General features: G+C 40.7%; 1 protein-coding gene across 1 annotated transcript in view; it reads right to left on the bottom strand.

Moving 5' to 3' along the window:
* The window catches only part of LIMCH1 (LIM and calponin homology domains 1), a 181,435-nt gene that overhangs the window by 40,222 nt on the left and 123,127 nt on the right, over nucleotides 1-18,086 (bottom strand). The window contains exons 10-17 of the mRNA XM_055723513.1: nucleotides 13,000-13,290; nucleotides 11,458-11,712; nucleotides 9,868-10,212; nucleotides 8,837-9,160; nucleotides 8,041-8,274; nucleotides 6,813-7,058; nucleotides 5,844-5,879; nucleotides 986-1,112 (exon numbers count right to left, since the gene is read on the bottom strand). Of these exons, the coding sequence (XP_055579488.1) occupies nucleotides 986-1,112; nucleotides 5,844-5,879; nucleotides 6,813-7,058; nucleotides 8,041-8,274; nucleotides 8,837-9,160; nucleotides 9,868-10,212; nucleotides 11,458-11,712; nucleotides 13,000-13,290 (1,858 nt within the window). The remainder of the gene's footprint in view (nucleotides 1-985; nucleotides 1,113-5,843; nucleotides 5,880-6,812; nucleotides 7,059-8,040; nucleotides 8,275-8,836; nucleotides 9,161-9,867; nucleotides 10,213-11,457; nucleotides 11,713-12,999; nucleotides 13,291-18,086) is intronic.

Here is an 18,086-nt window from a genome sequence, read left to right as displayed (position 1 = left end):
TTTCCATTCAACAGCAAAGAGTTTTCAAACCTCTTGAATGCCTTTGGACTCATTCTTATCTCTGCTGGGAAATTATGGCTTCCCACACATACAGACCGCTCCGCTGAAGTCCTTCGTTTTTCTACTATGAAAACTTATTTCTTAGTTGTATATACTGTTCTTTTTTGGACTTTTCTACCAAAAACCTCTCCGAGATGTTTCACAGTAGCTGTCCTTATAATGGGAAATTACTGTACTAGCTTCTTGAAAAGATGTGTTTTGTTTGGGGTATTTTAATAAAAAAAAAATATGTCCCAAATTCCTCATTTAAAATCAGTCTTTCGGAATAAACAGGATTGATACTAAAACCCCTGATACTAACTTACCTGCAAACCATGCTTTTCTGTCCTTGCTAATTTGCTGAAGATAATGCCAAATGCCAGGACAGCTTAAAAAAACACATAGAGGAAAGTGGGTTTGGAAAGGCCTTGTAACCCAAGCAGGGTGTAGCTAACTTGAAGGGTAATTTGCTTGGACAAGATGAAATATGTTCTGTCACTCTGTCACTGTTTCTGGACTTCTGCAAAAACTTTCTGTATCTATGCAAAATTATTAAAGCCAAGTCCAACCTATTTATTCACTGTCCTGCTTAGCCTTGTGTTTTGTCACTTTGGGCATTTACTAATTAGAAAAGTTAGAGAAATCAGCAGTTAGAACTGTTCTGCTTTCATTTTTACCTAATCCCAGTTTAATTAGCTTTTTTTAAAAAAAGCAAAACACCTGGTGCACAGGCAGAGGCACAAGAAGACTTTGTATGCTCTAATTTACATCAAATTATGGATGTCTATGCTTTTAGCAACAATCCATTGGGGTTGGGGAAGGGAAGTGAAGGAAGCACTCCTGATTATTTTAGTGCTAGAGAGCAACTGTAGATTTAGCAGGTTGTACTCTTCTGCCTAGCTAGCTGGCTTCAATGTCAGCATTGCAGACAATGTTACACACTCACATCTTGCCATCTGGTCTCATCCTCTTTCAGCTGGTTGTGTATATTCTGCAGTTTCTCATGGCGAGCTTTGCTATGAGGCTGAGTCACAGCTTCTTCTTCACATCTCATGTCAAACATGCTCATACTCCTAAACAGGGGGAAATAAGTAGTAGTGCAGTGTTATTTAGAGGTTTATACTCTTTCAGCATGTTAGAGCTAAAGCCACATGAGGGTGCTACAGAAGAATCAGACACCTGAACCGTTATGAAGCTCCCAAAAGCAGCAGTCCCCCCTAGAAGGACCAATTAGCATCCCTATGGCACCCACATAGTACTTCAGGCATTATACTCCTCAACTTTCTCTTGTTTTTGTTAGTTGACTGCAACTTTGACTCTCACTAAGAAGCATTACTAACATTACGTCATCAATAGCTCCTATTAAAATCATTCTATTCTGAGCAGAGTTCAGAACATTTTACCTTCTGAAGATCCGTTTCCCAGTGAGTTTTCAAGACCCCTCCAATTAACACCGCAGACAGAAGCTTCCATTTCAATGTAAAACAAGAGAGGCTTGAGAAGTATATCAGGTGCAGCACGATATACTAAATGCTACTGCTACACAACCAAGGAGAGCCTGCACGGAGAAGTACATGCAGTGCCAAGAGCATGGTACTTCCTCCTCTCCCCTCCCTGCCTCGAAGAAACTCAATGCTATCAGCACCAACTTATTAACACAGCTATCCTAACAAGGAAAAGCTGACGCTCAGAACAAACAGTTTCTTTCTACACATTCTATTTCTGTCCCTGACCTTTGGAGAGTTAAAGGATAAAAAGGTCATGGTTTGATACTATATATCCATTCACAATACATAAAGATCTTCACACGAAGATAATGTACTGACTACACCCCCCCACCTATTATTAGTAAAACATGACCTCAGTTGTGCCATTAAAAGCAAAAAGAAAAAGAAAAAAAAAAAAAAAAGAGAAAGCCATGCAGTTCCACATGAAGTGATTTCACAGCAGTCTTCAAATGATCATCTGTAGCTTTAGTGAGCCAGTGGGCCAACTAGCAGGAGAAAACATCCAATGGAGATAAAATCGTAGGGAACTGTGTCCACAGTAATCAAAGTGAATAGACTCGGAAAGCTGTGCATATATACATTGAGCCAACATTTGTACTCAGGCAAGCAAAGATGGGAATGAACCACTCTCAAGGGAAACCTGAACGGTCTGGAAGGTGGATGGCAAAGGACATACACAGATCCCATCCTGTTAGTTTGTATTTACTCAAAAGTAAAGGACAGAATACACATCCTATGCCTTTAAGCATGAACAGCAAGGTTAGCTTATTACCATGCTTCACCCCTCAAACCGAGTGCTGAGGGTACACAAGTTTGGGTTCCTCTGTGGGTAGTTTAAAGGTTGCCTTGCTCAGGATTGGACTGGAGCACTCCTAAATAACAGAACCTAAAGAGATGGCAAGTTTTGTTGTTTTTAAAACTAAAGACATATCACCCACTAAGGAACATTTAAATATTAGTCATATTTTGCAGACTGGTCGGGCAGCTTGGAAGATTTCTAACTTGGAATGGTCACCCTTAAAGGGTTTGTTCCAGTTTAAGAGCTTTTGAAACTCACACTAAGAAAAACCTTTAGTGCTACAGATTTGCCACCTTGTGCCTATTAGGTCAAATTGGTTGTGTAGCTCCTTTCTTGTTCCCCTCCCTCATGTCAGAGATTTTTTCATTCACATGCAGTAGAAGCAAGCAGGAGACCTGAAATGGTGGTAACTGGTTCTAGCAGAGTACACAAGTAATCACCCTCTGCCATTTGGGATAGAAAAATAAAAGTACTTTCTACCAGAGTCCCCTAATGTCCTAATGGAAGGCTAATATTTATTCCCTGTATTCACTCGGGGCTCTCAGTGTGCATGGAGACAGCAAAACCAAAGGTTTTATGGCTACTAAAAATGCAATAGAAAAGGTACTCTGGAAAAGGCTTCAGCCTAGGCCAGGAATCAAACTGTACACTACAACCCCACATGCACCTTCTGCTCTGGTTGCCACCTCCTGCTGTTGGGCCTTCGTTGCCTTGGATAAGTAACCAGGTAGGTTTGAACATCAGCTCTGCAGCAGTATGTTCTTGAACAAACGGGTCTTCCCAAGAAAGCAACCTGAAGGAAACATCTCAAAGCACTGTGCTGTGCTCTTCTCTGACCAACATGCAGTAACTATGAAGGAGGACCACCTGCTTCCCTGAATACATGGACACGGCCAACTAAAATGCCTACGTCAACTTCTCCACCTGACAAGTTCATCCTTAGAAAAGAATCAAAGAGGCGAAAACTCCGAGCTACTGCCAAAGGACACTTTCACTATGAGTTCCGCATGATTTTGTCCTGTTTCTTTCTTACAGAAGCTACAAATGGCTCCAAGCCCATCACGACCACCTGCATGAACAAGACTAGATATACTCCTTCCTTCAGCCATGCACTGGGCCAGCAGGCACGCAGCACGCAAAAGATGTAGCTGTACCGGATTCATGTTTGTGAATCCTCTGCCATCAGCAAAGCCCTGCGGACTGTATCCAAACCCTGTCTGGAAGCAAGAAGCCTTTCTGCTGTACCAGACCTGCCATTCTAACAAAGATCTGGTAAAAAGCACTGTGGAGACCAGCAGTGTATTTTGGAGGGCTAGATCTTTGAGATGATGTGAATTTTAAGTTACGCTACTTTATTCTTGCAAATTACAGTTGTTCTTGTCAGTGGTATCATGCAGCATTTTTTTTTTTTTTAAACAGATGTGAACAAGTCATGGATAAAAAAAAAGTCCGCAAGAACCTGAGTGTTCAGACTTTAATTTAAAAGTGAGAAATAAGGTAAAAACCTTCTTTTTATGAGGATATGTTAAAAATCCTCATGAAAGGCATTTATTATGTGGCTGCATTACCATTTTACAGGCATACTAAGATTTAAGAAACCCCAATAAAACATAAAAAGCAACAGGCTGGCTAAGGAATCAGACTTCAGTGAACAAATACTCAAAAATCTCAACTCACTATTATTTGCTTGTCAGGCTTAAAGTATGAGGTATAAGTCTAAACTCACGCTGGTACTGTCAGGCTATCACCAGAACGCAGCCCCATCTCTTCAGGAGATGGGAATGGGGCTGATCAGCAGCAGCACGCAAAGTATTGCCTCCTCAGGCCCCTGAGGCAGGCTGGGGTTGGTGACAGTATCCAGCGTTCTCTAACCAGCAAAGGGAACTTTGTCAGTCTAATAAAGGAGTTTCCACTTTTGCTGCTGGAATTAGCAGCACCTAGTCTAAGACTGAATTCGAGTAACAGAGTTTTCAAAAGAGATTTGACTAACAGTTTGGAAGCATTTTAAATGTCAATTCATTTTTCCTACTGGAAAGCCGTATTTTATTAGATTCTTCACAAGTACTTCGTCTTCAGCATGAAAAACAGTATTTTGATTATAAGAACTTAAAAGACAGTTTAGAATAATAGTGCTCTGTAAACTGTGGCACATCTGGAAAGGATGACAATGAGGCTTGAACAATTATTGTTTTGCCTTTTAAAACAAAATCAGAATCAATGTGGAATAAAGAATATGATATATTCATTTTTGCTACCTTCACATTATACAACGAACCCACTGCAATGCCTCTTTGAAAGGCATCTTCACGTACCTTCTCTCATGTTTGCATTTAATACAGACATGCAAAAACGTGGCGGAAAATATGAACAAATCAATCAGATAGGTAGGCTTGCTGAAATGGCAAAGTCGTCCCCATTGTAACGTACAACACGTCTGTGTTGTTCTGCTCTTTTTATCTCATTTCTTAATTTGATTGAACAGATTTCTGCTGCTTGAAAATGGCCACATTTACTTTGTGGTCAGAGGACACAAGCTTTGCTCAGCATAAAGGTATTACAGATCTTGTGAAGAATATTCAGTTCATGATTCTAGCCTTTACCGTTAGAGGAAAGGGCAAAAAATGACATATAAGTCCCTGTATATACTTGTTGTAAAAAACCCCTCCAGCTGTTTGTATTTTGCTATTTAATCTGGGAGACAGAGGAGGTACTATGCATTTCTGTGAACAGAAGGAGGATATTAAGGACATTATTATGCGGGTAGTTCCCAACTACTTTGTTTCTAAAAGCCTGCACTTTGTATGAATAGCTAATACTTTCACAGAGCTTTCTAAATGCCAATGCATATGATTCTGAACTACAGTTTACATGCATATACACACAATTAAAACATTTGAGTGAAGTAAGTATCACAGTCCTACTCTTTCTGTCAAAAGTAAAGCATTGAGGTGAAGAGCTTATAAAAATGAAGTTTAGTACATTATTAAATTAAACCCAACCTAGAAGGGATTCAGGAGAAAGTTTTTAAAAGACAACAACAAAACTGCTGAAGATGCATTTTCCTGGATTATTCTGAAGATCACAATGGACTTTACTTTGGGATTTCTTATTTCTTCCTGTACAGGTCATACTTTATTTTTTTCCTCAACACCCAGCCCAGATTTAACCCAACTCTCTTTACCTGTAGCTGATTAGAGGCAATGGAAATTCAGAAGAAAAACAAAAGAAAAGAAAAAAAAAGAGGAAACAATACTTTAAGCAACAGCTGGGCATTAGTGTTATGCTCAGTTTTTATGGGTTTTTATATAAAAATTATTTTTAGCTGCAATGTAAGCCATATTGCATTCCATTTTTCAGCGCTTTTCTGAAAAATTTATTTGCTGGAACACTGCAAAATAATAATGAGGCATCAACTGCATTTTAAATTAGTAGAAAGACAGAAAAGCATGCAGTGTAAGTTGTTTAAAATAGAATCTTGTGAACACAAGACAACTTACTCTGCGTCATCAGACACAGCAGTTCTGGGGCCGAATCTACAAGACCAAATATAAAATTAGAGCGTTGATAAATACATTAAGTAGTAATTGCAACTGGACCCATACAATTTGGGTAACTGTCACTTGAACGTCCAACCTGTACTAGTAAAGCTGACCCGAAAAAGATTCATACTATTCAAGGATTATGTATTCAGCGAAAAAGACTTACCTAAATCACCTGGAGCTCAAACTACTTAAGAACACCACCCATCCCTCCCTGACCCCATACTAAGCCCCCATTATAAAAATCTGCTGAAGCATACCTAAAATGGGTGCAGAAAATAATTATTGAAAACAGACAATATATTAACATTTACATTTAGTGCCACACATGCGATGGAGACAAAACTTAAGTTACATCCCACAGGACTGCTCAGAATCACCATTACTGAAGCAAGGAAGAGACAAATATTATAGGCACAAAGTGAGCCACAGGATTTCCTTTTTGTTGTGTTGGGGTTTTTGTGGGGGGGTGGGGGTGGGTAGCTGGGAAAAGGTACTGGTAATACACAAGTCAGTGTCATTCGCTAAAGTGACAGTCTTGTTCAGAGCCATGCAAACCACATATTTGTACCTGGGATTTATCATAGAACAAGTACAAAAGTCAACACTGCAACTTTTTCTAATCATGGAGAAGTAAGGTACACACCTCTAAAAGAGAAGAGGCCAGCTGAACCTCTGCTATTCTTAAACATTTTTTGCAATTCAACATATATACTCTAATCAAATATTTCCTTTCCATTAGCTTTGATACCAATATTTCAAATGAAAATGCATGACAAAACTATTCCATTCATTTCCCAAAAGTGTATTACTGACATACAGTATTTTAGTCTGGACTGAAAACACATCAGGCAATGCACAATCTGAATTCTGAAGTGTGCACACAGGGGTGTACAAGCTGCGTGATTCACACCATAGAGAGCTCACGTTTGCAGATGCTCATCCTTGGATGACCATGTTTCTGTTTTGTTTTCCTCAGGAACCTCCTGAAGCTTAGATGTTTGACCAAGGTGGACTTCATTAAGGCCTTCACCCACTTGGGCAGTACAAACAGTCTCATCTTGTCCTGCAGGAGGAAGATTGCATTTTTCCTGCCCTTGCTGCTCTTCTTGCGGTGGTTGTGTTACAGCTTTTCCAGAGCTATTAATGCAGACTTGTGGACATGTTTCAGGCCTGAGTGAGCCAAAGGCAGCAGTGCAAAGAGACGTATTAAGCAACATTTGAAAAATCACATATACATAATGAAAAGCATAGCTGTAAGTTAACAATTAAAACCCCCGCAAACCCACATAGGTGATAGGTGACAAGCTAAGTGAGGCAGGCACACAAAGAATAATTTTAACAGTCAAATGCTTGTACTTCCATTCCTCTATGTCAGAAACATTAATCTTTGGCAGTGTCCGGGACAGGTTAAGTATTAAGTACATATTTTAACTAAAGTATTCAACTTAAGGTCTTCTCAACATCAAACCGCTGTTCAGTTCTGTGGCAGATGAGTTTTTCTTCTCCTGGCTGAACCGTACGCTAGTGTTTCATCTGTGTATGCACAGGCATGTGCATAACCTTCTCCTCATGTACTTTGAAGAGGCTGATGAATAAGAACCTTTCCACTCTACCACCTGCATGTGGCTCAACCAGCCAACGATAACTCTGTTCAAAGGCTTAAACCACCAACTACCCCACATAGCCTTACACATCTGAACAAAGGTGCTTAGAAAGACACTGAGCAGTATCAGGAGGGATCTCGGGATCTCTAGACTTCCCGTTTGGAAGTCACTGGCACCATCTAAGTCATAGACAAGCATTTAACCTACTACATCTACATCCAGCAGATCTGTTTCTAGCTGGAAATGATTGTAATTATTAGCTTATATTTAACCAGAAACCTCTGCAAATGTAACTCAATCTGCTATGTATATCCATTTCCATGTGCTATTAAGAGAATTTTGCATCTGGTAGAGCTCTGCTTTACAGGGTCCACCAAAAGGGCCAGAAACCCGGCCCTGCTGCCTTCTGAGCAGAGTCAGCACAGAATCAAGGACAACCGTGGAAGAAACTGCTGCTGGTCCAAAAGCAACTCCTCCAGATTAAGAGGTCTTTACAAACAGCCCACAGGGCCAGCTACAAGGGAAAGAGAGAAGCACAACTTTCTTACCTCGTACTTTTCTTCTCAAGTTCTCTAGCTGAGCCCTGCTTACTCTGCTGCTTTGAAAATGGCATGGGAAGGAACTGCTTAACACTGGGCACAGGCTGTTTTAGAAAAGCTCCAGTTCTTCTGGCCAACATGTCATCTCTTAGTGGGTCTGGAAATTTCACTTTGTTTTCTGTTCCACCGCTCTGCAGCTGAGGGATTTCAAGCTGTTCTTGGCTCTCTTCTCGTGTGACAGTACTGCTCAGGGAGACAAGTGACACTGGTCTGTGATAATGCTCAGTTGTGCAAAGGCAGCTGGCTGCTCAGGCAATGTGGGGCACTGTTACTCAAAGCACAGTTGCAGAGTAATGGACAAGTAGGCAACTTTAGCTACAGCACGGGGAGTGAGAGCATGAGGAAACTATGTTGAATGCCACACTTATGTAGGTGATTTGTTAGAAGTTGGGGATTGCATAAAAATGTATGTGAGGAATTATTCACTTAGAAGCTGGCAGAAAAGTCTGGACAAAGCACCATGGATTGTAAAAGAAATCCCCCCAAAAGATGAAAGACTGTTTTCATGCTGAACAGCAATTAAGAACTGAAGTACTTAAATATTATGAAAGAAAACAGACTGTTTTATGTTCATAGGATACATTCTTGTAAGTAATTTCATAAAACAGAACACATGCCATGACGAATGAGTAAAACACATCTTTAAAAGCCACGTGAAGAGCGAACAACATTGCTGACTGATCCAAGCTAACATCACACACACCCCAGGCATGAAGCTCAGAGGGATCTGCTTCTGCTCTCTGACCTTTCTGCTTCCTGTGGAGCCTTCGAATCCTTCTCACGAGCTGCTGCCTCCCCTTGCTGCTGCTGCAGCAGATGAGGAGCTACTGACAGGGGGGGACCATGTTTGGGAACAGGGCTAGTGGTGTGCCTCTGAAAAGTTCCCATCCTTCTAACCAACATATCATCTCTCTCAATGTCTGGTAAAAGCCCATCACAGTCTTCCTTGGTGCTTTCTTGATGTTTGTTCAAACTGCATGGGGTTTGTTTCTCAGAGATGATGCCAAAAGCTGGGGCAGGTGCTGGCATTCTGCTGCAAGAGTCATCTGTACCTGACTTGGCTACCTCACTATCAATGAGGCTGAGAGGAGGGGTGAGATAGACAAAACGTTCTCAGGTCAAATGAAAGGTATGAAGAAGAGTCCTCCAACTCAGTTTTCAAATGTTTTTATGAACACACAGGCTTCAATGAATGAATTGCTTGCTAAAAGCATTCATTAAAAATTCTTGCTACAGCCACAGACCACGCAATAAAAGAAAAGCTGAAGAAATGTAAGCTCTGTTAATATGTTAACTTCCCAGAGCTGTAATTCTCCTCCTGATAAATGCCAGAAACACAGAGCACCAATACACCCTGGTTCAGCATTACATCTTCAAAAAGAAAGTCAATCCATCAAGTTTGAAGAAAGCATTTTTTGAACATCAGTGAGGCCAGCAAGCTGAACGACAAATTCCTAATGTGCTGATAGCAGGCAGAGCAAAGCCACTGGAATTTGAGAAGCAGAAAAAGCTTGAACGACAGCTTAGGCTGAGATACCAGCGATTTCAGTGCCCATTAGAAAATTCGAGGCAAGCTCTCAGAAGACATTCACACAGCGCTGTTTTGTGTAACCCTAAACATGTTAAGATACTGTGAAGGCATCACATGCCTGAACAAGGCCATGTGCATAAACAGCTCTTTGGTCTATGCTGCAGTCCACCCCCATGCACATCAGCATCTGGCAAGAACAGGTCTCATTTCCAGCTCAGCAGCGCTTCCTAAGCCACACCAAATACCTGGAGTCGTTCTGTGGCTTAGGTACTTCATCACTGTGTTCAGCAAACCCAAGACTGCCAAGAGTGGTTGAAGGAGAGCTTTCAACACCAGAGTGACTCTCCACACCATCTTTCTTGCTTTCCTCTTCTGTTCCACTCTTGGATGAAGCTCTGCCAATAACAAGCTTGTCCCATTTCTGTTGATCAATCTCAGTTACTGGCCCAAAATGCACAAACTTCTGCTTGGGGCTACCAGCTTTTCTGTTTGCTCTGGCTTTGCGGACAGCAAAATCATCATGGGATGCTGCTTTCACTGTGATTTCAGCTGGTGGCAGAGTGTCACTGCGACATGTGAGATCTTCTTCACTAGTCAGAATGAGGAATAAAAGAATCCCCCCAACATGAGACCCCAGAATAAAGCAGATTAAATGCTCCTAAGGTTTTTGAAGGGTTTTTATTTTAAAATTCGAAGACACGGGTACAAAAAGCTATGGCATACTGAGGCCCAAATGACAGATAAAATCTGAAGATACTGCAGACCTGTTGGGGAAACTCTGGGAGCACATCCATGGAAGCTCTTCCTTAGGGGAAGGAATGCAGCATATGGCCCATTCCAGACACAGTTCTTCACCTTAACAAAGCCACAGTTCCCTTACCTGCTCATGTAGACCTGGGCCACATGCTATGTGGGACTGCACAGCACCAGTACACATGCCTTGTCATGGGGGAGTTCCAGTGGCACAATGGCACTAGCAAGGGCAATTTGCTTATCCTGAACCGTTTTGATTTTAGGAAATCACCTCAAAAGATTTCTATTAGAGCTAAAATTACATACAGTAACACATTGTTAGAAGAATGCCTGAACAGATGGCAACCTTTAATTGGAAAATGACATGAGCCTAAACAGGAAGGCTAGGAGTTGTTAGCCTTTCCTACTGGAGTCACAAATCACCTGCGCATATTATAGCCCATTTCCATAGGGAAACAGCTTAGAATAACTGCTTTATACCACCTCCCTTTGTGGAGGTTTAGTTTACAGTAAGAGCACATTTACACCATACAATGAAGCTCCTGAAACCCCTGCTGCAGTAACAAACAGTGCTGGTGTATTTACTCAGCACTGGAGTACAGCCACACACATGTATTAGCTCAGGTCTCAAAAGCAGTGTAGCCACATTGATGCAAAAAGATGCTGTTCCTCAGGTAATACCTCCAAGGTATAATGCCTCAAGTCCTGAAGATAGTTGGTTAGCAGCAGCGTAGTGCTACCGAGTGAGTGGTGCCACCTGGACCTTTGTGCTGTTCAGCTTTGAGCAGCTTCAAAGCAGACTGAGCCACAAGACAAGAGGGACCTTTCTGATATGATATTAAGAGTGTCCACCAGGGAAGCAACCATGAAACTACTGTAGTGCTCTAAATGATGGACCCATTGTCATTTCAGGATAGATAGCATCCCTTTACAGATTCTGGACTCCTGAAAACTGAAAGAGGTAAGGACTGGTTGTCATCAAGGCATTCTTCGAGTTTAAAACCACAAGCACACACAGCGGATTGTGACAAACTAAACATGCTTCCCAGGGTGCCAATCCTGTCCACAGGCAGAAACCATACCTGGGCTCCCCTGACAGTTTCAATCTCTTCCAGGTCTCCAGATCTGCTTTTGTTATAGAGGCATTCACAAAAATCACATCTTCTCGTAGCTGAGGAAGGGTGCTTTGAGATTTCCGTTTAGCTAAATCATCTCTCTCAGTATCAGGCCCTTTCACTTGCTGTTCCTCCTCTGACTCAGTCTTCCCAGTTTGCAGAAGTGGGCTCTCTTTGCGTGTCACTATTTGCTTTGCTGATGCCATGTGCACCTGTCTTCTTCTAATTTAACACACATTCCAGTTCAGCAAGAAAAGATATTTTGAGGGTGCAATGATAAATCAGTGTCAACAGAAGAGGTTCAGAGCACAAGAAGATAAAAGTGAATTTATAAGATCCGTTTTACATTAATTTTAGGAAGTAAACATGGAACGAATCATTTCAAGTTGAAATCTCTCCATCTACGCTATCCTGCTCATGCACTATTGAGACTACTTCTTTGCATGACTTCTATTCCTAGCTCAAGCAAGAAAAATCTTTAAGTTATTACTGTATTATGCATTTCTGCAATAAGCTTTCTCTTAAATAGTTACAAATACCTCATTTTCATATTATTAGCAAAGCGAACTCAGGTTTTGCTCACAAACATACTACAGAATTTCTTTGATCTTAGAGTCATGTCAATAGCGTTGGAATATTAAAATTTGGTTATGTGCTCTTCAGATGCCCTGCCAAACTAGTAATTATAAAATGTTACTATAATCAAATTACCAGCAACTGAAAGGCATTTTGCATTACTGAAAAGAGCTACTAAGTATTAAGAGAAGTTTTCTGAATCTATCAGTTATTACAGTCAAGGTCTATTGTAATGTGTATATAGTGGTTTTATCTAGGATCACTTCTCTTTGCACAAATAAAAAAAAATACTTGTTTCCTGAAGAAGGTCTGTGCCTACCAGATATTTGTATTCAGCAACTTCTTAAGAGGTCTGCATCACTGAATTGAAGAAAGAAGAGATTTTCTAGGCTGAAACTTTGTAATCTGTACTCAGTTTCCAAAACGAATGCTGTATTAAGAAACACTAGGACTATGTGCAACACCATTTGGTGCATTATAGTAGGCATATGTGTTCAGTGCCTTAACTAAAGAGTTATCTGAGCCAATGTTTTATGCAGGGTATTAAAAGGGCATTAGGTGAAACAAATGCATTCAAAATGTGCATTGGAAATGCTCAACAAAAGAGCTGAGATGCAAAACATACCTTCTAAGTTTATTCTCCACTACTCACATTCATGAACTGTCTCATGAGCTTCGACAACATAAGTGTCTAGTCTTTATGTTATTTACACTCACCCGAATTAAGCTCCTGGTCCTGATACACTAACAAAAAATTACAGTTGGTAATCTATGGTGGGGTGTTTTTGTTTTTTGTTCATTTCATGATAAAGCATTTGTATTTACTTTACCCTGTAAATTTTTTTTGTAGCCAAGACAGCTTTAGTCCTGCAGAGCAATAAGCCATGTGAAATTAAGCATTAGCATAGAAAGAAAAAGACCATGAATGCACACCTTGCATGTTCCTGCTGTTCCATCTGCAATGGCTTTTTAACGTCTTCCAGTTTACCTTTATCTTTACTTGTATAGGGTCCAATTAAAAAGGAGTTAAATGGAACCGTGTGTTTGGGTTGATTCATTCTGGCTCTCCGGGTGGCAAAGTCATCCTTTTCTAAATCAGGAACTCTGCTGGCTGCTTCATCTTCTGAACCAGAATCCTTCCCTTGATAATATGTCATGAAGGGGTTGTCCTTGCGAAGGATGATGTCTGGGGTGCTTCCGTTGTCTTCACATGTTGGCTTTTTACTAACACAGAGCAAAATTAAGTAAAGCTCTTGAGGCATCAGGGGAGGAGAGGGCAGTGGCAGCACTCATCTCCAGGTTACAAAACAAGCACAATTAATGAAATATGCTCCAGGCTGCTGTTAGATTCTTCAAAGCCTTGCAACAAGTAAAACTTACCACATACACGTAACAAATCCTCAAGGACTTCACACAGAAAATCAGCATGTTGGATCTTTATTTATTCTAGCTATAGCTAGAAGAACCAGTAAGAACTAGTTTAACATACAAGATGCAGTGAATGTAGTACTGTAAATGGCAGTATTAAACTTCTCGAACACTTCATACAAAGAAAGCGATTTGAGGCAAATACATGATCCCTGGCCAACATTGCTGAACGCTGAAATATCAAATATTTGGCACTTTCTCTTCTGAATGGCTCTACTTTTTTAAAAGGCCCGAGTAATCACTGAGGCTGCCTGTCCCAATATTCTTAACTGCTTTTCTTCGCACACACATCCACACTTGATTCTTTCCCTAACTAACCTTCCTTTCCCCCAGAACAAGCCCTCCATGCCAGTGCTGACATACAGTAGTTACAATGATAGCACCAGTATGCCAATGACATGGACGTGCTGGAACACACTGCCATCTGCCTTGGTCAGAAACGCGACCGATACCAACACAGCCTTATTGTTGCTGAAGATTACAACAATAAAGATCCTTGACAGCTGCTGCTCAGAAAGATTAAGCTCATTTTAACTTGTAAACAGTCAATACTCTTAAGCAAACTGAAAAGACAGATGGCAAGAGCTAGGTGACTCTCCCATTTAAAAATCAAATTGTATTTATTGATATTTTAGGAAGCTGGGTAGCAAGCAGAAGACTGTCCTGTGAGGTACTTTTGTAGGCTGCAAATGTCTTGCATTTCCTTTTCATACGGCACACCTTGCTACACAAAGGGCAAAAGAGGGTATCACAAAGGATTAAACAGACTGAAATTAAGAAAGCAAATCTGAATGGCTCAGTCATTGCTTCAAGTTTCTCTACTATTTTTTTGAAAAAAAGTGTAACAATTAGCTGGGTTTTTAAACATTGAAAGCCCTGCAAGCCCACTATATATATGCCATTTATTTTACAGCCCCAACTGCCCTTTCAAAGTAGTGCTCAACAAAGTTGCCAGAGAAAGTTATGAGGAAGCCATAAACCATCCCTGATGGGTCAGCCTGGCTCAGGTTTGGAGCACAGGGAAGCAACACAAAACTGCCTGCCTTCGTCTTGTTATGCTGCAACATACAGGACCTCCCATCAGTGATGTGGAGAGCATGCTCTCAAATTAGCCAAAGGCAACAATTTTCTTAGATCTCTCTGAAGGATCAAGATTTCATTTAAGGCAGCACACAACACTGGGGAATTGTGCTTGCTCCAAAGTGAACTGCTGTCCCTCTCCCTCATGAGCATCTCTGTTCACAACAGCTTCAGAAACAGCTGGAACAGATGGCTCCGAGCTGCTGTACGCTTTGCATACCCCCTCCATCACCAAGAGTGGTACAATACCTTAGCTTCCACTTAGAATGATACTCCAGAAGAGCCTTCAACTACTCTTTCTTCCATAAAAGAATACAGTAATTAGTTACATTAAATATGTTGACTCTTGTGTATACCCTTACAAGGTCACCTTTGGGTTCAAATTTCACTGCTGAACAGGTACATTCTACATCTACGCTCAATTCTACATCACAGGCTGTCAATGCACAAGCATAACTTGCCCGAATCAAAGTTGCTTTTTACATATGTAATACAGGAAGTACAAGATGACTACCAAGGAAAGAGTCTCATTTTCCATTTATGGTTACTTAAGACATTTTTTTTTTCCTCCAGCAGAAGAATATGAAAGCTTTAGAGAAAATACATTGATCTAACGTAGATGCTTAATGCTTTAGGCACAAAGGAAAATAGTTATCTAGAAGTCATATATGCTGGGACTTGTTCACCCAAGTAAGCCAGGGTACATATGATTAAATTAAATTTTTTAATCAGATTTTTTAACCAGTACCATTATCCTTTTCTGAAATCAATTAATTTGGAAGCAATTTTCAGAACACTGGACATAAAGAGCATGAATAAAATCACATAATACTCCATTAAATCTTGTTTATATTTACTTCTTAAATTAAAATCAATAAGATGAGTATTTATTCAGCTGGTTAGGTTGGGCACATTGGTTTATGGTTTTAGTTTTTAAAAGCTATGTATAAACAAGTGATTATTCAGTAAAAACTGCTGGATTTTTCAGTCTAATGTCCACCAATGCTATTGAAGCTTGAGAGCATCAAACATGGCATTTCTGAGAAGGGTGATTTTGGCAACTTTGGAAATATAGAGTTATAATTTTCAAACAACTATGAGCAACTATGAGTCACTGTAATGAATTACTGAAGAACTTACAGCTTTTAGTATGTAACTAGACTTCAGCAACCAGTTTACAGGTTAAGAATATTTTCCATTCATTTGCATTCTGTTTTTAATGGAATCAGAGATCAGCTGTGACATTTTGGGGTCTCCTGAATCAGTTTGCGATGGCCTCAAAAGTGCTTTTAAAGGACAGTTTACCCATAGAGAGAATGAAGACTACAGATTTGAAACTTGCAATGGACCAATTTCCCAGCAGATCTGCAAATCACTCTTGCGTGCCCAGCCCCAGCCCTTGCGAAACACCACCTGGGTCTATGATGGTATGGCAGGTGCTTCCAAAGTGTCAGACTGTGGGCCTCTGCACTCCCTGAAGCAGGGTCTCAAACAGGCTTGTGGATCCTTATATTGCATTTCACGCAACAAAAGGGTTTTGCATGCTTATGCACTGTCAAGAATCTGTGTCCCTTTTGCAATGAACATGCCAAAAATGTTTGCTCAAAATTCCCCCTTACATCCACACTTCATTCTCCTCTTTTTAGGGAGTCTCCATGCATCTGATCCTTACCTTTCAGATACAATAGTGTAAATAAGAAACAGATGCAGACAAGCAAAGAGGATCACACATCAACAAAACAACATGCTATAAAGAGACAATAAATACACTCCTGGAAGAGGGAATGCTTTTTGGCATGCATTTGTATACCATCTAGTTCAATGGAGCCTTTTCCTACAACATGCTACAGCAATGGAGATAAGTACTTGGATCCAAAGCAAAAAATATATTTGCATACAAGTTCAAATCCTTCCTGTGCCGGACCCAGAAAGGTCCCCTACTGAGTTTCAGGTTTAGGAACAATTAGATGCCTTGTAGAACTCAAAGTCACAGTGGGCGTCCTCCAGGAGTCAATACGTTGAGAGGAAACAGTCTGTAAACAACTCAGAGGAACTGGAAGAAAACTACACCCCCAGGTGAAAAAAAAGAGGCTGGCATTATAGAAAGATGAGGGAATAAGAGGGGTGAAGGAAAAAAAATCAGAATACAGAAACAAGAGGGACTGAGAATTGTTGAGCGCCATTAGTGATTGTAAATTGGAATTTGATGCCAAGAAGTGAGAGAAAAATCAGAGGTTCAAAGAATAGGGAACGATCATGAGACATTAAGAAAGATGATTAAAAGCTGCCCTGTATCCTAAAGTGTCACTGCTAAATTCTTCCACTTCCACATACAAACAATTTTCCTTACAGACCTCTGACCCCAATGCCTTTTCTGCTGTCTCTTCCTACAGTCCTCGAGTCCAGGCTCCCATTTTGCTATGGTGAAGCTTGGGCTACACAAAGCTCTGTTCTTTGACCCTCAGCTGGGGCAGAAAACCAGCAGCTCCTCCTTCCTCCAGCTGCCGAATTCCACGAGTCACTTCCACTGAGAGCAAGGAAGGAAAATGGCTTTTTATTTCTCCTCCCTTCTCTTTCAGCCCTGTCAGGACAACAGATTGTCCAAGGAAAGAGGAGACCCAATTTCCTGCCGAAGAACCACACATTTGGTCACATGTGCTTCTTCCACAGACACCAAGCCAGTAGATCAAGCACAGGGTTGGAAAAGGGACTCACAGTGTGGTGAGCATCCTCCAAATGCAAACAGTGCTATTCGTTGTGCGCTGCACTGCACTGATAAACACAAGCTATTACTAGATGCTACTACACATTACTACATCATCATCATTAATACTACAGCCCTGGACTCCGCTAGTGTCCTACCAGTTTATGGATTCCAGATTGACTAGCACACTAACTGAGCCTGAAGGATTAATTTATGACAGATAGTTCCTCTTCATTAGTATCTGGCTTTATTAAAGTAGTATTCCTCAATCACACTCACACACTGGTTCATTACAGTGTGACAACACTGAAGTGAACCTGAGAAGAGGACATATGACAGCATATGTACTGTGACTGTTTTATCTGCATACGGCACATCTCTCTATGGCCACAGACAAGCTTTGCTGTATCTATAAACAAGTTGCATCATGTAAGAACTGTACTTTTTACTACTACATTTCAAAGCCCAGACTGTAGATCAGCATCTGCTAAACTACTCACTGTCAGGATTTCACCCCACAATCCTAAATAAAATGTTTTGGGCAGAAGGACATTTGTACGTTTACCCTTTAGCCAAACCATTTTGATAATTTATGAGAGTTTAGTCTTCTGAATTGTTGGTTAAAAATCTACTTTGCAGGCTAACCCCATGAGAAAAAGAGATTTTTCATGAGGATCTGGTATCAGACGATAGAAAGGTGTGGGCAGTGAGCCTAGCCATCATTCAGCTCTTGAGTTAAAGAACAGGAAATAACCAAATTGAACAACATCCAAAACCAAGTAACACAAGTAGTTAGTGAATAACTACT

This window comes from Falco cherrug, chromosome 1 (assembly GCF_023634085.1).
Source record: "Falco cherrug isolate bFalChe1 chromosome 1, bFalChe1.pri, whole genome shotgun sequence".
NCBI lineage: Eukaryota > Metazoa > Chordata > Aves > Falconiformes > Falconidae > Falco > Falco cherrug.
This window is presented reverse-complemented; position numbering and strand designations above follow the sequence as displayed.